The sequence below is a fragment of the Sus scrofa genome, chromosome X (assembly GCF_054392235.1).
Source record: "Sus scrofa isolate SSC_HxYL_T2T_F1_AM1 chromosome X, Sscrofa_HxYL_maternal_Yorkshire_Landrace_v2.0, whole genome shotgun sequence".
NCBI lineage: Eukaryota > Metazoa > Chordata > Mammalia > Artiodactyla > Suidae > Sus > Sus scrofa.
Window position 1 is genome coordinate 67,184,525 of NC_139401.1, and position 25,012 is coordinate 67,209,536.

Consider the following 25,012-nt stretch of genomic DNA (forward strand, 5'->3'; position numbering starts at 1 on the left):
GCGGGCACAGCAGCCAGGCTGCCGGAGAGCAGATCTCGGGGATTCGGGTGCGGAGCCCTTGGCCTGGAGGCGATATGGGTGGTCCGTGGCCCGGTTCAGTCGCTCGCAGCAGCCGGGGGAACAGGTGAGGCCGCCTGCCCCGGTCTCTCATCTTCTAGCTGCCCATACCTTGCCCCAATCCCATCCCCTCCCAATCCTGGGGTCCTCCACCCCCCAGTCAGTGCTCCCCATCCTTCTCAACCCCATGTTCTCCATCGGCACCCCTGACCCCCCCCCCCAATCCTTCCCCGATTCTCTTTTCTCCTCCACCTCCTCCCTGAATCCTACATCCTTATCATCCTCCCGCCCATGGTCCCGCTATTTCCACAACCTGGCCCGCATGCTCACCAAAATACCCCTCCTGAGGGCCCCTGTATTGCACATTACCAGTCCCCCCTCCCCCGCAGTGCAGCCCCATCCCTCTTCCATCCTAGCATCTCACAGCTAGGTTCCCTCCCCCACTCTCTGCAGCCCCCCCCCCAGGCCTTTATCCTATCCTCCCCCATTCCAATGCAGCTCCATCCCCCAATACCATTCCAAACCCGCGTAGCCCCCAATACTGCAGTTTTCGACACCAGTCCATTCCTGCACAATGCCCCTCGCCCAATACTGCTCCAGCCCCAAAAGTACCCCCAGATGCCATTCTAATCCCCGGCATTGCCACCTCCCCTTGTCTTCTCCCAAATTGCAAGTTGGACCAGGATGGAGATCTTGGCCTTGGGGACTCACAGTGGGTCCTAGGGTACAGAGGGCGTTTGGGGGTCGGTCGATTTGTCTAGGTGCTCACGGGGGAGGGGCTGCAGGGAATTGACTCAAAGGAGAATGGCATTTGGCGCCGAAGGGTTACTGGAGAGGGAGGCATCCTGAAAGGGTTAATGGGATTTTCTGGGAGGGGCGGCACTGAGGGGGTTAATGGTGTGGGGGGGTTGCTGGCGGGGAAGCCGTGTGAATGAGCGGTCTGTGCCCCGGAGTTGCCATGGAGACGGTGAATGGGGGGATTGTGTGAACTCAGCTGCGGACTATTCCCCCCCCATACACACACACACCACACACACACACACACACACACACACACACACACACACTCCCTCCTGCCCCACCTCCCTACTCCTACCCCTTCCTTCCCCTTTCCCTCCTTCCCCCCACCCGGGTGCATTGTGGGCAGTGTCTGGGATTTAACCACCCATACTTTGCTCCCCATTTCCTCTGAGCCCCCACCCCTTTAGCCGCTTTGCCCGCCCTCCTTCCTCCTCCTCCTCCTTCTCTCTCTCTCCCTCTCAGTCTGTCTGTCTGTCTATCTGTCTCTCTCTCACATACACACATACACACACACACACACACACACACACACACACACATTCTCATTCCCCTCTCTTGGCCGATGGCCGGGCGTTCCCAATCTCCCTCCCCCACCCCTTCTGCCAGTTCTTAAAGGAGCAGGCCTCCAATCTGGGATGGCGGGAGAAATGAGGGGAAACTAAATTGTGTGTATGTGTGTGTGTCCATGCGGGAGTGTCTGTGTGTGCCTGTGTATATGTGCTGACCGTACAACTGTTGTGCCAGAAGGCCTGTGTGCCTTGAGTGTGTTGCTATTTCTGTTTGTCTCCACCTATGTGTCACCATTATGCTGCATGTGTCTCTGGATATTTACCTACGCGGTGTGTGTGTGATTAGGCTTCAGTAAGTCTCTGTGTGTCTCTGAATATATCTCTCTGTGAGTCTCTGGCTCTCTGTGACACTCTGTCTCAGAATGTGGGACTACATGAGGGGATCTCTGTGGGTTTGGAATGTATGTCTGTGACTGAATATCGCAGTGTCTGTGATTCTGGCTTGGTCTCTCACTCCTCCTTTGAGTCTTTGTGAGTTTATTTCCATCAGTCTCTGAGTGTGTGTCCCCCGCACTCCGTTGTTTATTTTACACTGGCTGAGCATCCACAATGCCTAGGGTGCTAGGCAGAAGGCTTTCTGCCTCAGTTTCTGGCATCCCGTGTGAATTAGAGATAGCCACAGAAAGGACCAAGGCTTAAGGGCTTGAGAGCAGCGAAGGCTGCTGAGAAATGTACGGGAGGGTCTGGAGACTCTGGTGAAGGGCCATCCTTCCCCCTGCCTTACGGGAGGGAGAAGGGGATCTCTCTGGGGGACCCTTTGCTTATCTGCGGCTTTCCCTTCTTCTGCCTTAGTCCCGGAGTGAGGGTCATGATCCTACCCTCTCCTGACCTGGAGGTCTCTGTGTGGGGTTATGGGTCCCAGGGGCTAAGAGGTCAGTGGCCATGCAGCATGCCTAGAAACCTGAGCTCCATTTCCTGTTCTCCCACTGCCTGCTACCACATGCTCCTCTAGATCCAGCTGACCCCGATGAGCTCTGTTAGCTGAGGAGTTGAAGTTGAGGACTGGGAATTTGCAGCAGCCACTGTCACTCTGTCGTTCCCCTTGGCTTTTCCAACCAAGGCCAGTGGCTCTGACTGGCAGTGGAGATCACCTGTGGGTCCCCGGAATGGCGGGCATGGGAAACCTCTCCTACCTGTAGGAGAAGGGCCCAAGCCCAACAGGGCCCCAAAGAGCGACTCCATAGCCTGCCCCGACCATCTTGGATGACGCATGCTTCCCTCTTTTCACAGGCCTGTCTGGCCCTGAGGGAGACCCCTTTCTGAAGCTGTGGTGCTTGGACGACCTGCTCTCCACATTGCCGGGCACCTGTAGGTGTCCCTCGAGAGCTCAGTTTTGAGGTTCAAGCCAGTGTGGCCATGAAGGGGCTGCCTATTGGGCTGATGCTGTGACCCTGGAGTCTGCCTTTCCTGCCAGTCCCCCTGCCCGGAACATGTGGCTGCGGCTTGGCCCGCCCTCGCTGTCCCTGAGCCCCAAGCCCACAGTTGGCCGGAGCCTGTGCCTCAGCCTGTGGTTCCTCAGCTTGGTGCTGAGGGCCAGTACCCAGGCCCCAGCACCCACAGTCAATACTCACTTTGGGAAGCTAAGGGGTGCCCGGGTACCATTGCCCAGTGAGATCCTGGGGCCTGTGGACCAATACCTGGGGGTGCCTTACGCAGCTCCCCCGATCGGCGAGAAACGTTTCCTGCCCCCCGAACCGCCCCCGTCCTGGTCGGGCATCCGGAACGCCACACACTTTCCCCCAGTGTGCCCCCAGAACATCCACACAGCTGTGCCCGAAGTCATGCTTCCTGTCTGGTTCACGGCCAACTTGGATATCGTCGCTACTTACATCCAGGAGCCCAATGAGGACTGCCTCTACCTGAACGTCTATGTGCCCACGGAGGATGGTGAGTGCAGCCAGGCACTGTGCCCTCCCTGCCTTCCACCCGCCCCGCTGTGTTTCTGGCTGGCATGTGGTCGTGTGCCCTGCAGCATGCATCTGTCCGTCTGTGAAAATGCTTCTAACCATCACTCTGCTTGGCCTCCCCCCTCCTCCTCCCTGTTCTCTCCTCTCCCAGCATTGTCTGAGCTCCCATGTGTGAGTGACACTGTTACCAGGAGGGGCCTGGCCAGGCCTGAGAGCTTTGACAGGTCTAGGGCCAGATGCTGGATGGGGTTCCCCTGGGGAGTATGGGTCACTGCTGGCAGCTGCCCGCGGGAGGATGCTGGCTCCACCAGGCCCCCCTGTTGCCATCCCACCTGCTTTGAGAGGTGGTAGGTGTGTGTGGCCAAGGGAGCCGGGTGTGTGTGGGGGGTGGGGGGCAAGCCTGGTGGGCAGTGTTTAGGTGCCTCCTCTTTCACTAGCTGATGCCTCCTCCCGCGGGGGTCACACTAAGGTAAGTGACAGAAGCAAGGAGATGGTGGGACAGGCTCTCTGCCATGTGCCGCCTGCAGAGCAGCTCTTGGGGCCTGGGGGGGTGGGGGGTGCATGCCCCTGGGCAGAGGCCTCCTGTTATTTTTTAGTTTTTTATTCATTTTACAGTAAAGCGGATTTCCAAGGAATGCGCCCGAAAGCCCAACAAGAAAATTTGTAGGAAAGGAGGTAGGTAGCGAGCCGGCGGGGAGGGAGAGAGAGAGAGAGGGAGGGCTGCCTGCCCACCTGCCCTTGTCCCCGAGGACCCAGCCTTCCTTCAAGTAGCCCAGGCTCATGGGGCGGTCTGTGAGCAGGCATAAGCTCCACTTCATCCCAGGGCCCCAGCTGCTCTTCAGGAACAATCTGGTGGCCTAAAGCAGGTTCAGAGCAGAAGCAGCAACCCCATTCCTTCCAATCTTCTCAGCCCCCAATTCCACCCTAAAGTGTGTGCCAAAGACAGAGCCAGTGGTTCTCTCCAAGATGGAGCCAGAGGCTCTGCCCTTTTCCTGGTGACGGAGCCACCAGCTCATCCTCTTTCCCGGACTGAAAGTCGAGATTCAACTCTCCAGCCCTGGAGCTTAGACCAAACAGTCACCCAGGTGGAGGAACCCTGCCACCCTGCCCACCATCTCTGGCCTCAGGAACAGCTGAGTGACTTGGGCTAGTCAGGTGGCAGGCTTTGGGGGTCTCCAGGAGCTGTAGACTCTAAAGGAGGCAGACGACCCCGAATTTCAAATGGACCCTCTTGCTGGGAGGAATTTGTTCCCCCCGCCCCCAGAATATGTCTTCCTGTTCAAACACCACTTTATGTTTTCTGCAAAGCTCTTGCACACTTACCCCATAACCACCCCACCCCACCCCATCTCCCATCTCTGGAAGCTTCTAAGGCAGGAATGGGTGTCCCCATTTTACAGATGTGGAAACAGGCCCAGGGGAGTGACTTGCTGCTGCCCAAGGCCCGGCCACTGGTCTGTGGCAGGGCGGGGACCAAAACCTAGATCTCTTGACCCTCAGGGCGGTGTTCTTTCCACTGTAGCATGCGAGGCAACTCCCATCTGGTCCTTCCCACCTTCCGGACTCTGAAACAAATGGTGATGTGTGGATGGGCTGGGCCGAACCGGGAGCAGTAACAGACTAAAGGAACAGGTGGAAAGTCAGAGCCTGGTCCCTGCAACCCTTGAGCAAGCTTGGAGCTGGTTTTCCTTTGAAATCACAGGGCAGGGTTCCCCCAAGTAGGATCATCAGGATTCCTGGGGCTGGATGCTCCCTATTGAGTAAGAACCTCTGGGGGCAGAGCCCGGCAGTCTGCATATTGAGTGTGTAGACTTTGATGCTGCCCAGGAAGCTCTGAATGAGGTCTGCAGCCCTGGGGATAAGCGGTCCACCTCCTCCCCACCCCCCAAGCCCAGGAACCTCACACCCAGAAAGCAATTAGTAAACACGTTTTTGCACAAATGAAGATGCGTTGTGGTGCCACAGAAAAAGTATGGTTCTGGGAGCCCCAAGCCTGACTGAGTCCCAGCTCTGCTGCTAACTCACAGCGAAACCTCAGGGGAGGCAAGTCTTTTCCTCTGAGAACCTCTGTTTCTGCATCTGAAGATGGTTCTGGTATTAACATTCCATTAACGTATAAACGAGTTCAGGAAGAGGGTGTCTTAAACCTGCTCCTACTAGTTCTTAGGAGAAGGGATGACAAAAACCTTAAGCAATTCCTAAGAGCAATGATGCTCAGGGCACCAGTAAGGGCCTAAGGACAGTCAGTCCATTCCAATGTGGAGAGTTTGACTAGAGAGCTGCCTGGAAGCTCCAGTCAAGTGCAAACCTTTACCGTAAAAGTCGTGATTGCAGGAGTTCCTGTTGTGGCTCAGTGGTTACCGAATCCGACTAGGAACCATGAGGTTGCAGGTTCGATCCCTGGCCTTGCTCAGTGGGTTAAGGATCTGGCGTTGCTGTGAGCTGTGGTGTGGGTCGCAGACGCGGCTCGGATCCCGAGTTGCTGTGGCTTTGGTGTAGGCTGGTGGCTTCGGCTCTGATTAGACCCCTAGCCTGGGAACTTCCATATGCCATGGAAAAATTGTGATTGCAGATTATAGGGCCAGGCCATGTGCTAGGTGCTGCTGGGATCTGAAGGGATGCGAGGTAGAGGAAACTTTTTGAAATAACTGAAGACCTGACGGCTGCTCTGAAGAAGCCCCTAGTCTAGTATTTTAAACTCAGCTGGTTTAGCTAAGCCCCATGGCCGAGCTGGGAAGTGGGTTCCAGACAGCGTGAGAGAGGGCATCTGGTCACTGCTCTGTTCAAATTAGTTCCCTATCGAGGGCCTGTTGGCCATTTGGAACAGACGTAAAAAGCCTGCCTCTCGGGGGAGACCCGTTCCCAGAGGCGGTAAGGGTTGTGGTGTGTGCAGGGCAGGCAGGGCTGGCCGGGTTGGGATGGGGGATGGTGGCCCGGGTGGCAGGCAGGGCAGCAAGGAGTTGCTCAGAGCAAGTGCTAAGCTGACGGAGCAAAGGCATCTGCAGGAGGAGGCTGGGTCAGTGCAGCAACCCAGGGACACTCCCAGAGAGGGCAAAAGGGACGCATCTTCTAAGTCAGGGTCCAGGGGAAGTGAAGGATTTTCCTGGGGAAGGTCCACCACGTCCCCCCATCAAGTTGGAGGGAATTCACGCTTAGGGACCAGGGATTGCTTTCTCTGTGGGGACTGTCCACCGTGGGGCTGGTGGCGCCCCAAGTCCCACAGGGTTCCTGAAGGCAGTGCTGTCGTCAGGTGTTAAGAGGGTAGGCGCCACTGGAGGTGCGGGACACCGGAGGCAGTTTCTGTCCCTCAGGCTGGGCTCTTGCCCCAGTTGAAAAGCCATTTTGTAATATGAGGGCAGCTCCTGTTTTGATTAATAGCTGTAAGGGAATTCAGTCATGGGAACCCAGACCAGCTGAGAAAGAGGGCTATTTGCTGCCTCCAGGCCAAGACTATCTGGTGTCATAGACAAGAGGGTAAGCCCTGGGGTGTCAGCAGAATGACCTCTGTTTCCACATACTGACCAGCACCCAGGCAGTAGGTCCTCTTTCTCAAAGCCATTCTCAAGATGAACTAACTTCTCGTCTCCTTAGAACAAGAAGGAGAATCTGGGGGAGTTCCCGTCATGGCTCAGCAGAAATGAACCTGACTAGCATCCATGAGGACGCAGGTTCCATCCCTGGCCTCGCTCAGTGGGTTAAGGATCTGGCGTTGCCATGAGCTGTGGTGTAGGTCACAAACATGGCTTGGATCTGACATTGCTGTGGCCCTGGCGTAGGCCAGCAGCTGTAGCTCCAATTAGACCCCTAGCCTGGGAACCTCCATATGCTGTGGGTGTGGGCCTAAAAAGCCAAAAAAAAAAAAAAGAAAGGGAAAAAAAAGGAGAATTTGGTGCCAGATCACCCGCAGGTCCTAAATGGCCTTCTTCTCTCCTCTAGTCTCTTCTTTTCTCTCCTTCCCTTCCCTCTCCCTCCTTCCGTGCTCCACCTCCCTCCTGACTTACTTTTTCCCTTCCCTCTCCCCTATCCCAGAAAGGTGGCATGGTGCAGTGGAAAGATCACGGGCTTTGGAATCAAGCAGACCTGGGTTTGGATCTCACCTCTGGCACTTCCTAGCTGTGCAAACTTAAGCAAGTCACTTTGGCTCTCTGAACCTCAGTTTCCCCATCAGTGAAACAGGAATAAATAGAGTCCCTCCCTCACTGGGGTGTAAGGATCAAACAATATGGCAGAAGGAGAGGGCACATGGTAACTATTCGGTACATGGTAGGAGCTACTACCATTATTCCCATCTCTCTGTTCCTCTCTCTCTCTTTCTCCCTCTCTCTCTCTCTCTCTCATGTCCCCTTCTCCTTTGCCCTTTCCTTCTCCCCCTCCCTCCCTCTCTGGCTCTCTTTAGATCTCAGAGCAATGCTTGCTGCTCTCAGGCCTGGTTCCTGTGGGCAGGAACTCCATTTGCCATTACTCAGAGCAGACCCCAACGAGGAAGACCAGAGGGAAAGCTTCATCTCCCATCTCCTCCTGTGGGAATCAGGGTCAGCTGAGGCCCAGGTTGAGCCTGCCCACTGGGCCTGAGTAGCTCAGGGCTGGGGTTCCTGGTACCCAGCTCTGCCCTAATAGTTCACATCTGTATCTACACATGCTGGCAATGCCATCTCTCACCCTCGGTGCCTGCCCCTGCTCTCCAGCTCAGCCTGCCCGTGTACACGTGTGCAGCCCCTTCCACCTGGGAGATGGCCTTCCCCTAAGTGGGCCTCTGGCTCTGGCCCACCTGCTGCTACCTCCTTCCTAACTGGGAAGGTGGTTGGTCAAGATGGGCTGCTGGGGACAGGGAGGTGGGCAGGGAGGTGCAGGGAGGCCAGCACAGCAGGGGCCGGCAGCACCATCATCCTGATGAAGGTCTGGGCCTCAGCCCACCCATTCCCTCAGTTCTTGCCATCCCTCCTGCCTGTCCTGGGTCCAGGCCCAGAGCTGGCTTGCTGGGCCACACTGCAGTCATGCTGTTTTTGAATTCTCTCTCTGTTTTGTTCTCTGTTCTGTGCTGTTGTGTCTCCCCGTGTCTGGTCCCCAGGATCCGGCGCTAAGAAACAGGGCGAGGACTTAGCGGATAATGACGGGGATGAAGATGAAGGTATTTGGGGGCTGCAGGGCGCGGCGGCTGGTGCATGGCACAGAGCCCCTCCCCCTCTCGATGGGGAGAAGCCCCGTCTGTCTGTCTGTCCGTCCGTTGGTGTGTTTCTGTTCCTGTACAAGGCTGTTGGGCTGTTCATCCATCTTTGGCCTGGTTGGCCACTGGGACTCCAGGGTGATGGACACGGCTGGCGGGAGCAGGGGACCACGAGCAGAGCCATGGGGAGGGCATCCTCCTGGCCCCAGTCCCCCACTGCCCAGAGACAGCTTCCTCCCCCATCTTCCTTGGTTCATGGGCACCTGCCCCTACTTGAGCAGCAGGGAGAGTGGAGAGAAAGCAGGGCTGGGGAGGGAGGCTGTCGAGGAGAGGTCCAGAGGAAACTGAATGACGAGGAGACGCCTGTGTTTTCCGGGGAGACTGGCTCCTGGGAGAGGGGCCCAGCAGGATGCTGAACTGAGCAGTGAGGCAGTGACAACCACAGGGGCTGGGAAACAGCTCCACCTAGAACCTCTGCAGCCTTCCCCCAGAAAGAGAGATGGCCTCAGAGCCAGGGGCTGCTTTAGGTTCAGGACAGGGCCACAAGGACTGGGCTAAAATGCCAGGCTGAGGCCAGGACATCACAGCCCAGGCAGCGGATGGCATGAGATCTTGGGTGACGGTTGAACCAGTCTTCCTTCTTCCTCAGGAAAACAGGTTGTGTTTGCTCGGCAGCAGAGACCATTCCCTTCCACTTCCATACCCTGGCCCTGCCCTGGGGGCCACACAGCTCAGGGGGGCCCACTGCTGGCTGGTGGGGCTGGCTGGGCTGGTGCAGCAGAGCGTTGGTCCAGCACAGACTGAGAGGCTGCAAGTCGAAGTGGTCGGGCTGGGAGCCTTCTAGTGGCTGCCCAGCCCTGACCCGTGCTGCCTCGGGCTTGGGAGCAGCTACTTAAAGGTCCCTCATTGAATGGCCTCTCTGGAGGCACCATCTTCATCTTAATGCTAACGGGGGTAGGGGTGGGGGGGCCAGGCTCTGTCATTCTCAGTTCTGCCCCCACCTCTTCTCCATCCCGTATTTCCAGTTAAGTCTGCCTGATTCCCCGGAGACAATGGGATAAACGAGCACATGGCTGAGAAACCATGTCAGTAAGGTCCCCCACCCCCACCCCATCTCTGCCATTCGCTCCCCTGTCCCCACATTCTCCCTTGTTCTCTCCCTGTGCCACCCCTTATTCCCACCCCTCTTGTCTCTGTCTGCACTGGGGGGCCAGCTGCTGCCAATGGCCGTATTTCCATGTAACTGGTCTAGTCTCGGGGGTTTTCAGGGCTCCCCAGCCCCTGCTCTCTAAAGCCATGTCAGGTCCCAGGACTCCTGGCTGCCCAGGGCAGGGACACACTGATCCAGCTAAGGGACCAGCCCTTCTTCTTTCTCCTGCCCCCTGTTCCCTGGGCCCAGCCATGGCTTCTCTCAACCTAGCAGTATCAGGCCTGCCTGGTTGCCTTCAGCTGGGAGGCATTCGAAACCAGTCTTTAAAAATGTCACCATGTCCAACTGTCCCTGGCCAATGCTTGAGCTCCGGGCTGAGCAGCCCCCTGAGTCCTGCCCTCAGAGATGGCGGTGGTGTCCTGGCACCTGGAATAGCTTTGCTGCTGCACCCACCCCCCCAGAGATGGTGGGGGTGGGGGAGGAAGGGCAGCCTACCCAGCCTGTGTCTCACCCCTTCTCCTTGCAGATATCCGGGACAGTGGCGCTAAGCCCGTCATGGTCTACATCCATGGAGGCTCTTACATGGAAGGGACAGGCAACATGATTGATGGCAGCGTCCTGGCCAGTTATGGCAACGTCATCGTCATCACCCTCAACTATCGGGTTGGGGTACTAGGTATGGTTCCCTGTTGGGTGCCTAGAAGGAAGCTTGGGTTCTCAAGGAGGCAGGAAAGAATACTGAGGAGTTGAGAACAGGCCACCTTGGTTCTCTAGCTGGTGCCGATGACCATAGTCACCGTGCTGTTATCCCATGGCCGTTACCCAACAGCCTGGAGCTTCCCCACGTCCCCAGGCCCTTTTCTGGAATGTTGAGATGCCACTGAAAATTCAGTTGAGGGTTCCCATCGTGGTTCAATGGTTAACAAACCCAACTAGCACCCGTGAGGATGCGGGTTTGATCCCTGGCCTCGCTCAGTGTGTTAAGGATCTGGCGTTGCTGTGAGCTGTGGTATAGGCCACAGAAGCGGCTCAGATCCCATGTTGCTGTGGCTGTGGTGTAGGCTGGTGGCTACAGCTCCGATTGGACCCCTAGCCTGGGAACCTCCGTATGCTGCAGGTACAGCCCTAAAAAGACAAAGAAAGGAAGGAAGGAAGAAAGGAAAGAAAATTCAGTTGAGATTTTACATCTTTCCTTAGGTCTCAAACCAGGTCTCTGCTTCCAGTCTTCTGCTTGGCTTTTTGTAGGGTTCATTCATTTTCAGGTATCCTGTCCTCATCCCTAGCCACCCGCTCCCACATCCCCAAACACCCTGCACATACACAGATATTCCTTCTAGCCAATCACATGTCTACACACCCACACTGTCCACATCCACCCCCCCACCATGTATGCGACCATCTCTCATTCCCCTGCAACAAGCAGACACACCCATACACATAGAGATCCCCACATCCACACCAACAGACCCCCTCACACATTCCCCCACTACCCCATACACACTCCACACATATAGACTCCCCAGTGCACATGTTCCACACACCCATATACTACTTCGCTACACTCCATACCCATACCCCACATCTACAGATGTCACTCACCTTCCACGCATGTGCACGCACACGCATTCCCATCTACCTCTCCCTCCACGTTGCTGTAACTACATCCATATCCCTATACACTACACACACCCACACTCATGCTTTCCTCTACCCCCATCATACACAAAGACCCACACCCTGCACATCCACATCCACACACAAACTCCACACATATATACCTTAAAAGAACACAAATATTCCTCCCACACACATGCAGACACACCCCTGTCCCCCTACACACCCCACTTCCACTTCTCCTCCAACACCCAGTACATATGTTCCTCACCTTCCCAGCGTAAACACAAACCAGTGTCCCCCCCCCACACACACACACACACACATGCATGGGAGCCATAGTTGCCTTGTCTACACCTCCCCCACCCCACAATATACAAATACTGTTACATGCACACCTCCTATCCCTACTTCCACGTCTACGTATGCATCCCACACTTATATATCCCCCTCCATGTACACACCCACAGCCCATCATACTCATACCCATGCACACAGATATGTGTACACACACACACACACACACACACGTTCTTCCCACACACGCTTGGCATGTATATATCCAATACGTACATATATACATATTCCCCTGCCCTACCCCACAAATACACATGCATCCACATATCCACACCTGGCTGTCCATATCCATACTCCATACACGTGCCTCTACTCGCCCCACACTCATGCACACCTCACGCTTACATCCCCCATATATATATGTACTACACATTTCGGCTCTCTCCACGCATACATGCCCATATACTCCCACCCGTCACACCATCACACTCCCGCACACCCACACTTACTTTCCAAATACTTCCTCATACACATATATGCCCTTCCCCACACATACTCTGTGGCCCACACACTTCCTTTGGTGATTTAGGCTGTCCCTCTATCCTGTGCCTTCCTTGGTGCCTTAATGCCAAACCTTGGCCAAGGTGTGGCGGTCAAGTGCCTCAGAGAGAGTGACTAAGCCCATAGGGACTTGCTTGCTTTCGGATGCCCACCCAGGCCTCTGAGGGTGGGCACACAGGCCATGGCACAAAGAAGCCACCTTCCTGCCCAGAGGGCTGGTGTCCTCAGGGTCCCAGTGGGGGTCTAGGTCTGCAGGCCTGGGGGCTGAACCGGCAACAAGGCTTGGCTTACTCCAGGGCTGGTAAGCTGACAAGACCTTATTTTATTTTGCTTTTGAGTATATTTGCATTGCCAGTTTGAATCTCAGAGGCCCTGGAGCTGCATTCCACTCCTGGGTGCAGTTACATACATGGAAAGACAGTCTCCACTTGACGTCCCCTTAATACTATGTGGGACAGCAGGACACCTTTAGGGGGCTTGGAGAAATTATATTCCCTGAAAACCGTGGCACCTGGTCCCCTTCAGGGACATCTGGATACTGGGTGTGAGGCACCCAGGGCGTCTCCCTAGCCTCTCCACAGCCTAGCAGGCTTTAGGTTTCATGGTTCTGCCACAGCTCCACTGCCTGTCTGGTGCCCCAGCTATCACGGCACAGCCCTCATAAGCTGTCCTGTCCTGTTGAGAAAGGGGATCTGAGTCTCAGACAGTAAAAATGGCACCATGAGAGGGGGCGTTCCCATTGTGGTGCAACAGAAATGATTCTGACTAGGAACCATGAATTTGTGGGTTCGACCCCTGGCCTTGCTCAGTGGGTTAAGGATCCAGCATTGCCGTGAGCTGTGGTGTAGGTCGCAGACGCAGCTCAGATCCCACGTTGCTGTGGCTCTGGCGTGGGCCAGCAGCTACAGTTCCGATTCGACCCCTAGCCTGGGAACCTCCATATGCCGCGGGTGCGGCCCTAAAAGGACAAAAGACAAAAGACAAAAAAAAAAATTGGTACCATGAGAAAGTGGCCACAAATCCACACACCAGGGCTGAAGAGTAATGAATATACAAATGTAATCACACACAGATACACAGGCACACGTGTGTGGTAGTTGAAGGCCAGAAGTAATTTTGTTACTTTATTTTCTTAATGAGAGTGATAGAAAATATCCAACGCAGCTGCTTTTCAAAATTACCAACACAAAGCTCCATTCTCTAAGAATCACTGGAAAGCAAGGAGAATACTAAGAATATGCTTCAGTTCCAAAGTATCGGACCAGCTAGGAATGAAAATAAAGAGAGTGGAGGACTGGGGGAGAGAGGGGGCAAAAGTAAGGAAGACAAGGAAGGGATGGGGAAGAGAACAGAGGACAAGAGTGACACAGAAAAAGGAAGCGGAAAGGGGGCAGAGGAGAGACTCAGGATTTGAAACGTCAGTTGGGATCTGTGGGCGGCACGGGAGGCTGTTGCTGGCAAGCGCTCCCTGTGATATCCTGCTTTGCTGATTACTTCAAAACTCTTCAATTGCTCTAACCCTTAAGCTTGTATATCCGAAGGTCTTAACATTTTGGGGAGACTTGGACCCCTTTGAGATTCTGATGAAAGCTATAGACCCCCCCCACCCCAGCAAAAAAAATGTGTGCACGAGCTAGTGCTCAAATACACATGTGCACACACGCACAAACTTCTAGACATTTTTTCACTGATCCCAGTGAAACACATCCACAAAATTCAGGATAAGACCCCCATCCCCAACTTACAATCTCCTCTCATTTGGATAACCAGAACAACACATCTCCAGGAAGGATTTTTTTTTTCTTCCACTTTTTAGGGCTGCACCTGCGGCATATGGAAATTCCCAGGCTAGGGGTCCAATCGGAGCTGTAGCCGCAGGCCTACACCACAGCCACAGCAATGCCAGGTCCAAGCTGTGTCTTCGAACTACACTGCAACTCACAGCAATGCCAGATCCTTAACCCACTGAGCAAGGCCAGGGATCAAACCTGCATCCTCATGGATCCTAGTCGGGTTCATTACTGCTGAGCCACAGTGAGAACTCCGGGGCAGGCTTTTTATTCTTTGAGCTTAAATAATGATCAAAATAATATTACGCAGGGGTTCCCTCATGGCTCAGCAGGTTAAGGATCCAGTGTTGTCACTGCCATGGCTCTGGTTACAGCTGTGGCAGAGGTTTGACCCCTGGCCTTGGAACCTATGCATGTCATGGACACAGCAAAATAATAATAATAATAATAATATTACCCAAACCTCAGAAGGAGCCAGAAAGTGAGATTTGGCCAGAAGTTCTCCACCACTTCCTGTATACCCTTCAGTGCCTGTTTTAGAACACAAATGTAATCAATAAGCCACTGATTGGATTCTGGGTACATACAAGATGTTTTTGTCTCTTGGCACCAGATATAGAACGTGGGTTTATCCCTGACTCTTGGGGATTTTGCTGTATAGCTGAGGCTGTGTTGTTTTGTTTCCCCAAACATCTCAGAACAGGGGGCCAGTTTGGCGCCTCAATGATATGCATTCCTTCATGGTCCCTCCCATCAGCTTCTCTGGAGCCCTGAGCCCAAACAGACGGTTCCCTCCAAGGTGCTTCTTCAGATGTCTTGAGTGATTAACATATTTGGAGAATATCACAGGCTAGTCTGTGGATCCCACCCAAAGCAGAGGGGTAGCTGTAATGTGAGAAGCCCCCCCTGAGCTTGAGAACAACCAAGGAACAGGATCCCAGCAACATATAGGATGTGGATATTCCTAGAGCTGAGGAAATAGGGACTTGCTGAGTTTTATTCTGGATTTCTGAATTTAATCCTCCATCCTTGCCCAGGTACCCTTCAGGCAAACTGAAAAGCTGGTACACGTCAAGCCTTGAGTGACATAGATATCTGGTTTTGATACAATGTGCCAGATCCACTCCTCTCCACCCCACCCCGTCTTCTGTTGACAAGCAGCTTACCATGTACTGCACTGTGAACTTGGGCCCAAGGACACTGGCTCAGATTTGCTCTGACAGTTTACGGAGTTTGGTATTTCAGCCCTCGTTCTCTCCTGGTTCCTGTGGATGGCTGAGTTACTGGGGAACTAGCAGCGAGTGACTGCTCTCCTAGACTGCCAGGTTTTATGTGCCTGCGGTTGGTGACGTTTGCTGTATCATCTGCCTGAGCCTGTTGGATAGAGCACTTCAAGCAGGAAGCTTGTAGTAGGATGGTTGACATGATGTCATCCACAGGCTTCAGTGCCTCTTGTCCCGAGGTTCATGGGATCTGAGGGAGCAAAGAGTGATGGTCAAATCCTCCACCCAGCGCTTTCAGGCCTTTGTTGCTAACCCAGGGAATTGCTACATGTTGGAGAAATCTACTTGACTACAACCAAATGCAGGCTCTTCCTGCTGATCAGGACAGATGTATGTGACACATTTCAGTGAATGATACCTATTGCCTAAATAAGAGGAAAGGAAGAGAGAAATGGAGGAAGGAGAGAGGAGGGAGGCAGGACAGGCAGGCTAAGAGAAGCACATAGTGATTTTTGCTGGAGGGTCTTGAGGTTTGGACGGCCAGGTTGGATCTTGGTCAGCATGCTTTTTAAGACTTGCAGGAGCAGCTTCAGCTTGTGAATGGGTGGGCAGAGGAGAAGCTGTTTCCCTTGTCTGAAGGAACAAGGGCTCCTCCGTTCATCCTCCTTCGGGCTTTCTCTAATTCCTTCTCATTTCCTCATCGGGAACCTGGGGCTAAAGAGGGCTTGTGACTAGGTCCTGAGAGGAATAACTAAGTACTTTACATACTTAATTGCACCAAAGATAAATTAATAACACACTTGAAGAGGGTGAAATGAGCTCTTTTGCAGAAGCTAGAAACAGAAGGACTCGAGAAAGACAGTGATGAGGTCTTGTGCCTGCTTGAGTCTATTTGAATTCAGCTACTGCCCATGGATTGCCAGGACTGTCAGAGAACTCAGTGAGCTGGGAAGCTGCCTCACACGCGGCCTCCCACAAAGTTGATCCCAAGGGCTGTGAATGAGCTCTTAACTGTGGAGGCCAAAAATGCTGACCCAGGTATGGGTTTCCATGTGTAGGAGTACCACAACTACCCACCTGGAAAGAACCTTTCCGAAAGCCTAGGGCAGAAGATAGAGCCTTCCAAGGAGACTAAGGATCAGGGAAGAGATTTGAAATGAAGCAGCAAGATCAGGCTGAAATGGAATCAGGGTTGGGGGGGGAATATAGGACATCTCTGTGGGATAGCCAGCAGGTGGGCGGGAAGGTAGTCTCCATGGCAACAAGTCTCCACAGCAGCAAATCCCAGCAGGTGGGTGGGAAGGTAGTCTCCATGGTGACTTGTCTCCTCAGCAGCAAATCCCAGTGGGTGGGCAGGAAGACCTGTTTCTGTGGTAACGCACTGCACTGACTTCCCCATTTCTCCACCAGATGAAAAAGATGGTCTAACCCAGTGGTTTTCCAACTTTAGAAGACATTGGAATTACCTGGAGAGCTTGTTAAACACACAGACTGCTGGGCCCCATCCCCAGATTTTCTGATTCATTAGGTCTTGGAGGACAGACAGGGAAACGAGGACTTGAGAATGAGGTGAAGGGGGCATCTGAGGCCCTGGAGGGAAGTAGAGGTGGATGAACTTGGACAGGAAGGGCAAGGAGGGCTTAGGGATTGTAGCCTCTTGGGATCTTTACTTCCTCCAGAGAGAAGGAAAGGGAAAGAGAAGTGACTATAGATTTAAAATATGCTGAGTATATTTGAGAGGCTTATGTTTGTTTTATCCTTGTTACAACCCTTTGAAGTATTTTATCCCCATTTTAAAGAAGAGGAAACTAGAGCCCAGAGATTTTAAATAACTTTTCCAGCAGTTCCTGTTGTGGCTCACGGGTAACGAACCCGACTAGTATCCATGAGGACACAGGTTTGATCCCTGGCCTCACTCAGCGGGTTAAGGATCCAGCATTGCCACAAGCTGTGGTGTAGATCGCAGATGTGGCTCAGATCCTGAGTTGCTGTGGCTGTGGCAGAGGCTGGCAGCTGTAGCTCCAGTTCAACTCCTAGCCTGGGAACCTTCATATGCTGAGGGTGCAGCCCTAAAAAGCAAAATGATAAGAGTAATAAGAACTTGCCCAAAACTACATGGCCAGTAAGTGGTAGAGCCAGGACTCACCCAAGAGCTATCTGACTCCAGGGTCCCTGCTCTTCCCATTCTGCATTGCCAGCTTCTGGGGTAATGTTCCAGGTAGTACATCAGGGCAGAGGACCCTGGGTCCTGGCCGTTTGCAGTTCCTGCAGTTTAAGTCTCCCAAATGAAGGCTTCCCCATCCAGTGGTGTGGAAGACCCCTGCCTTCCAAACTGGAGAATGGGTAGGAGGCAGGCAGCCCATCTTTCCTTTAGTGATGGTGCTGGACCTTGCAGAAAGGAGCGGCAGGTAATGCTAGCTGGGTGGAAAGAACTATGCTGCATGCTCATCCTCCATCCTCATGCCCCCGACCTCCATTGTCATCCAAATCCTCCATCCATCCACCTCACTGTCCTCATGCAATATGTTGAATCCAGGTTTCCTGAGCACTGGCGATCAGGCTGCCAAGGGCAACTATGGGCTCCTTGACCAAATCCAGGCCCTCCGCTGGGTGAGCGAGAATATTGCCTTCTTCGGTGGTGATCCCCGCCGTATCACTGTCTTTGGCTCGGGCATCGGCGCGTCCTGTGTCAGCCTCCTCACGCTGTCGCATCACTCTGAGGGTAGGTAGCTCTTGGGACAAAAAACGGGAAGTAGCCAAGTGCTGGCTGCCCACCCTGAGCCCCAGGCCCTCCAGGCTTCAGGGTGCCCAGCTCCACACCCCAGGAGCACCCAGGGAAATCCACAGCCCTCGCCTGCCAGCTGGGTGTCCCTTTGGAAGGGAAATGTTTCTCTAGGGGGAGACGTAATTCTCCCTGCGTGAGAGTAGGAAGGAGAGAATCCCATTTACATCTCGAGAAAGGAAGGTTCTCCTTCTGATGTGGGAGTCTTACTGAGGAACGTGGGAGTAGAACGTCTCTCTCCAAAGGGACGATGGCTCTTTTTGGGTGGGGGGGGGAATCTTTCTGTGTGGGAAGGACACATGACTTCAGGTAGAGCTCTAGAGTGAAATTAGTTTCGGGGTGTCAGAAACACTCATTCTCTGTCTTTGTCTCTGAAGAACAAGTCTGTGCAAGAGGAGGAACTGTCCTTGACAGAGGAGAGGGGACCTAAGCGATGAGGAGTACAAACCTGCGGGTGGGCTTTCTCCGGGGGGGGTGGGGGGTGGATGGTGAGTTCTTCTCAGACTCCAGACACCCACCCACCCCACCGCCCCGCCCCAGCTTTTCATGTAAATCAACCTTATGAGTTAGTGATATTTTCACAGGAAGACTTTGAGTCTCTCTCTCTCTCTCTGAAGAAGGCCTGTTATCTCTCTGAGGGAGAAAAATCTCCTTCTCTGACCTAGAAATTCTGTCTCTGTCCCTACAGGGACACCCCTGGTGAGGGAAGATTGAGGTAGGATGTAGGAGAGGATGCTTCTAGGTGACAGTACGGGAATGGTCATCCCTTTTTTCCACAAAGGAGGGTGAAGTGACCGGTTGTTAGGGTGTCTCTCTCTAAAGAGAGGGACGGTACCTCCTCTGATTGGGCATTATTTCCCTGGGAGGAGGAGGCCTTTCTTGATGTGGTGCTATTCTCTGTCTCATAGGGGGCCTGGGTCCCTGGAGGCCCAGCTGCTTTAAAGATTTATTCTTGGAGTTGCTGTTGTGGCTCGGTGGATTAAGAACCCGACTAGGATCCATGAGGACGCGGGTTCGATCCCTGGCCTCCCTCAGTGGGTTGGGGATCTGGCATTGCGTGAGCTGGAGTGTAGGTCACAGATGCAGCTCAGATCTGGCATGGCTGTGGTTGCAGTGTAGGCCAGCAGCTGAAGCTCTGATTCGACCCCTAGCCTAGGAACCTTCATATGCCGCAGGTGCGGCCCTAAAAAGCCAAAATAAAAAGAGACTTATTCTCTCTTGGAGTTCCCTTGTGGCACAGTGGGTTAAGGATCCAGTGTGGTCACTACTGTGTCTCAGGTTTGATCCCTGGCACAGGAACTTCCACATGCCATGGGCAAAGCCAAAAAAAAAAAAAATTATTCTCTCTTTCTGTAATTGATAATGCAGAATAAGCTAGAATAATCTTTCAAAAAGTAGTAGTACTTTTTTTTGTCTTTTTGCCTTTTCTAGGGCCACTCCCGCGGCATATGGAGGTTCCCAGGCTAGGGGTTGAATCGGAGCTGTAGCCACCGGCCTACGCCAGAGCCACAGCAACGTGGGATCTGAGCCACGTCTGCGACCTACACCACAACTCACAGCAACGCCGGATCGTTAACCCGCTGAGCAAGGGCAGGGACCGAACCCGAAACCTCATGGTTCCTAGTCGGATTTGTTAACCACTGCGTCACGATGGGAACTCCTTAGTACTCTCTTAAGTAGTAATCTGTATTTCTCTCCCTCTCTTCTCTTTTTTCTTTTTTTTTTCTGCTTTTTTTCCTTTTTTGTTATTTTTTTAAATTTTTCTTTTTTTCTTCCTTTTTTTGTTTTTTTCTTGTCTTTTTTCTTTCTTTTTTTTTATGTCTCTCCCTCTCTTTTCATCCATGCCAACTGCCTTTCTCTTAGAGGAGCAGTACTGTGTGCCTGAGGGCCAGATTCTCCCTTACTTGGGAATGTTGGGCTGAGAGAGAATGACACCTTTTTTTCCCCTGGGGGGGAGGGGAAGAATCTCCTACTTTTTGAGTTTAATGGACAGGCTTCCTGTCGGCTAGGGGAAAACCTGGATCTAAGGCATCAGTAGCTTCTGGAAAAGGCAAGTCTCTGCGGAGACTAGAGCCTGGGAGGGCATGTTCCTTGGAGACTTTCAGACCACAAAGCCTTTGCCCTCGGGAATCCTTCCCCAAACTCCCAGAATGTGAGGCTCTCTCCTGCTTGCATTTCTCATCTCTCATGAAAAAGACCCTTTTGTGGTGGAAGCGCCAGCTCCCTGGTGGTGCGCTGGCACAGAGCTGGGCCCAGCTGGGCAGGAAGCAAGAGGGGAAGACAAGGAGTGATAAAGAGAGGGAGCATAAGGACGCTGATGTCTGGGACCCAACAGGTTAATTCTTCCTGGCATGTCCTTAACCCCCAAGTTACCAACCATCACCCCAGGAAAGAAAGCAAGAAGCAGAAAGGAAAAGGAGCCGGGCACTCCTCTGGTCCTAACCCATCATTCCAGCCAAAAGAGTTATTCCTCCCTTGCAGCTCGCTCAACCCAGAGGGCAGCGTCAGTAACAAACGAATGAGGAGGTGTTTGATCTGCCCCTCAGGACCAAGCAAGGGAGGCCGAGGCTGTGAGTGACATGACAGATCTGACCTGTTGTTGCCTATTTTCTGTAGGGCTTTTCCAGAGGGCCATCATCCAAAGTGGTTCAGCTCTGTCCAGCTGGGCTGTGAACTACCAACCAGTGAAGTACACCAGCCTGCTGGCAGACAAGGTGGGCTGTAATGTGCTAGACACAGTGGACATGGTGGACTGTCTTCGGCAAAAGAGTGCCAAGGAGCTGGTAGAGCAGGACATCCAGCCAGCCCGCTACCATGTGGCCTTTGGCCCGGTGATTGACGGTGACGTCATTCCTGATGACCCTGAGATTCTCATGGAACAGGGCGAGTTCCTCAACTATGACATCATGCTAGGTGTCAACCAGGGCGAGGGACTCAAGTTTGTGGAAGGGGTGGTGGACCCTGAGGATGGTGTCTCTGGCACTGACTTTGACTACTCAGTCTCTAACTTTGTGGACAATCTCTATGGTTATCCCGAGGGTAAGGATACCCTGCGGGAGACCATCAAGTTCATGTACACAGACTGGGCCGACCGTGACAATCCTGAGACCCGCCGTAAAACACTGGTGGCGCTTTTCACTGACCACCAGTGGGTGGAGCCCTCAGTGGTGACAGCTGATCTGCACGCCCGCTACGGCTCACCTACCTACTTCTACGCCTTCTACCATCACTGCCAGAGCCTCATGAAGCCTGCTTGGTCAGACGCAGCTCATGGGGATGAAGTACCTTACGTTTTTGGTGTCCCTATGGTAGGTCCCACAGACCTCTTCCCCTGCAACTTCTCCAAGAATGACGTTATGCTCAGTGCTGTCGTCATGACCTACTGGACCAACTTTGCCAAGACCGGGTAAGGAGAAAGCGGGGTTCTTTTTTCTTTGGGACCTCAGCCTGCCCTCCCCTCTGCTCCTCTATTTGAACCTCTTCCATTGTCTGCCTTCCTAAGACAGTCCCCAGATCCTGATTGGTAACCCCTCCCCCCTACATCCCCCTTTCAAGTCGTTCATGCCATTTCCTTCCCTCAGAAATTTTGCTGAGGCCCCGAACTCGGTTAGCATGAGGATTGAGCAGGAGTGAGAGGTACTGGCAGAATTCTGGGATTCAAGGTTGGATGGTCAGAGGCCGTGTGAAGTGGGAATAAAGTACATTCAGAAAGAGCCTTTAGGAGTTCCCGTCGTGGTGCAGTGGTTAACGAATCCGACTAGGAACCATGAGGTTGCGGGTTCAGTCCCTGCCCTTGCTCAGTGGGTTAACGATCCGGCATTGCTGTGAGCTGTGGTGTAGGTTGCAGACGCGGCTCGGATCCTGCGTTGCTGTGGCTCTGGCGTAGGCCGGTGGCTACAGCTCCAATTCAACCCCTAGCCTGGGAACCTCCATATGCCGCGGGAGCGGCCCAAGAAATAGCAACAACAACAACAAAAAGACAAAAGACAAAAAAAAAAAAAAAAAGAAAGAAAGAGCCTTTAGGAGTTTCCCACGTGGCTCAGCGATAAGGAACCTGACCAGTATCCACGAGGACGCAGGTTCGATCCCTGGCCCTGTTCAGTGGGTTAAGGATCTGGTGTTGCTGTGAGCTGTGGTGTAGGCCGGCAGCTGTATCTCCAACTCAACCCCTAGCCAGGGAACTTCCACATGCTGCAGGTGTGGCCCTAAAAAAACAAAATCTAAATACATAAATGAGAAAGAGCCTTTAAAGGGCTCTTGGAAAGAGTAGGCAGCTGAAAAGCTTGATGCATGCTCTGTAGCATGTGAGAAGAAGCAGCGCCCTATAGCTTGATCTCACAGGGTGGGCACAGAGAAGGATGAGATGTTTTCCATGATGCCATGGCCAATAGGAGTTCAAGGCCTGGAGATGAGGAGGGGTATGGACGGGGGGTGGGTGGCAAGGACCGCGAGAAAGATGGAAATGGTGGGAAGTTTGGGACTTGGGAAAGGATTTATGGGCGGGTGAGAGGAAGAATGCTGGGCCCTTTTCTCATCTAGATAGAGTGGTGACCCCAGATTTCCATGTGGTATTTCAGGGATCCCAACAAGCCGGTCCCCCAGGACACCAAGTTCATTCACACCAAGGCCAACCGCTTTGAGGAAGTGGCCTGGTCCAAATACAATCCCCGAGACCAACTCTACCTTCACATCGGGCTGAAGCCAAGGGTCCGCGATCACTACCGGGCCACTAAGGTGGCCTTTTGGAAACACCTGGTTCCCCACCTATACAACCTGCATGACATGTTTCATTACACGTCCACAACCACCAAAGTGCCGCCCCCCGATACCACCCACAGCTCCCACATCACCCGCAGGCCCAATGGCAAGACCTGGAGCACCAAGCGGCCAGCCATCTCCCCCGCCTACAGCAATGAGAACGCCCAAGGGTCCTGGAACGGGGACCAGGATGCAGGTCCACTCCTGGTGGAGAACCCTCGTGACTACTCCACTGAATTAAGTGTCACCATTGCAGTGGGGGCCTCCCTCCTCTTCCTTAATGTTCTGGCCTTCGCTGCCCTCTACTATCGGAAGGACAAGCGGCGCCAGGAGCCCCTGCGGCAGCCCAGCCCTCAGAGGGGAGCTGGGGCCACTGAATTGGGAGCCGCTCCCGAGGAGGAGCTGGCGGCACTGCAGCTGGGCCCCACACACCACGAGTGCGAGGCGGGTCCCCCCCACGACACCCTGCGCCTCACCGCACTGCCCGACTACACGCTGACCCTGCGGCGCTCCCCTGATGACATCCCGCTCATGACCCCCAACACTATCACCATGATCCCCAACTCCCTGGTGGGGCTGCAGACATTGCACCCCTATAACACCTTTGCCGCAGGGTTCAACAGTACCGGGCTGCCCCACTCACACTCCACTACCCGGGTATAGCTCCAGCCCAGAGCACAGCCTAGATCCCGGCTCTGTCCCTTCCAGATCTATCCATGAACACACACACACACACACACACACACACACACACGTACACACGCACCCACCTGAAAGCTTGACCCACCTGCACAAACACAGACAGATATGGACATGCACCCGCATGTACAACAACACAAATAAGGAAGTAAACCTGAACAAACCCTTCAGATGGGGACACAAACACAGAGTCCTTGGGAGACCAAGGACCCATGGAACAGCAGCTGAAGCCAGCTCCCCAAGCCTGACCACAGACAACTCCTGGGGAGCCTGAAGCACCAGCTGGACACCCCTCCTTGGTGCTCGCCTTCCGCCTCTCTTGGAACTGCACCACCGACCAACTCCAGACTTGGGAGCTTTAAAGAGCAGATTAGCTCTTTCTCCCCCAGACTTGGTCTTTTTTCTGGGTCTTGTTTTTGTTGATTTTTTTAAAAAAAAAATTTTTTGGAACCAACGCTTCTCCCACGAGTGAGTGCGAAGAGGCTCCGGAAGGGAGGGCTCCAAGCCCAGGTCTCTCTGGCTCTGGCATTCCCAATGCTCACACCATCTGACCAAGGAACATCACTCCCCAAGAGAGAAACAGATTCGAGCAAGACCGTGGGGGAGAAGGAGGATGGGGCTGCCACTGGATGGGGTTGGAGGGCCGTAGGGGACAACTCTCCAGCCATCTCTGTATCCCTGCCGAGGGCTGCAGAGACCGAAAGGTGACCTGCACCCCCTGAAGGCCAAGAGCATCGGCCTGGCTAGAGCAGGAGACCCCAGATTTGCTGAAGGAGGTTCTGTGGAGGCCATGTCATTATCGGGCCCCCGGGTATAATCTGGGCCCTGCCTCTGCCCTTGGGGTAACACTAAGCAGAAATTTGCCCCATTTTCTTTCCAGAGTCTCTTTTGTGTCTGTCACTTCTCTTTCAAAAAGGCGGTGTTTTTTGTTGTTGTTGGCTTTTTTTTTTTTTTTAAAGAAAAGTTCTTAAAACACTAACGGAAACCCATGGAGTTTGTCCTTTGTAAAAATTTTAAACACAGTGTCTTGATATAAAAATAAAAAAATCCAGTTAGCACCCCCAACCTGCCTCCCTTGCACAGGCCTTGCCCCAACAGACCTCCCTGGCAGGGCGCCTCTGTGGGGCTAGGAGTCGCAGCCTCCCTCTGCATCCTGTGCCTTTAAGCTGATACAAGTCTGGGCAGCAGACGGCTGGCCCCCTGCACGAAGGCCTCTCCAATCTTAATCAGGTTGCTGTCCCCACCCCCCCCCACCCCCCGTCCCCCAACACTCTGGGTTCCTGCGGTTGAAGCCTTCTCTCAGCACCTTGGGCCTCCTAATGAAACGGCAAAAATAACACTTCCTTCTTCGCGCCACTGCTGCTGCTGCCGCCACCACCACCCACCACTGCCTCTGCCACTGCCACCATCACCACCACCATGCCCTCGTCCTGGACTGGGGGCTGGGAGGAGGCCTGCCCTGTAACGCACTGACATTCTTGTTCGTGTCTGAATCCAGTGCAGCATCAAATATGTGGACTCCCCAGGCTTGGGTGACTGACAGAGCAGGGACCCTCTCTTTTCCAGGGATACTCGTTTCCTGTCGTGTGAATTAGAATTGGAGAAGTTACTGGGGCCCTGGGAGCGATCTCTCTCCGGGA

The 25,012-nt window shown here is 53.7% G+C and overlaps 1 protein-coding gene across 3 annotated transcripts; it reads left to right on the top strand.

The window, feature by feature from the left end:
• On the top strand, window positions 1-24,437 carry NLGN3 (neuroligin 3). 3 transcript variants are annotated; one of them, XM_005652652.4, is made up of 8 exons: window positions 1-124; window positions 2,658-3,314; window positions 3,950-4,009; window positions 8,403-8,462; window positions 10,175-10,324; window positions 17,670-17,855; window positions 20,532-21,321; window positions 22,493-24,437. In XM_005652652.4, the coding sequence occupies exons 2-8, from the start codon at window positions 2,858-2,860 to the stop codon at window positions 23,334-23,336; spliced, it is 2,547 nt and encodes an 848-aa protein (XP_005652709.2). In that variant the 5' UTR covers window positions 1-124; window positions 2,658-2,857; the 3' UTR covers window positions 23,337-24,437. The 3 variants fall into 3 exon arrangements, with proteins under 3 accessions (XP_005652709.2, XP_005652710.2, XP_005652711.2); XM_005652653.4 differs by lacking the exon at window positions 3,950-4,009; XM_005652654.4 differs by lacking the exons at window positions 3,950-4,009; window positions 8,403-8,462.
• Window positions 24,438-25,012: the final 575 nt, after the last annotated feature.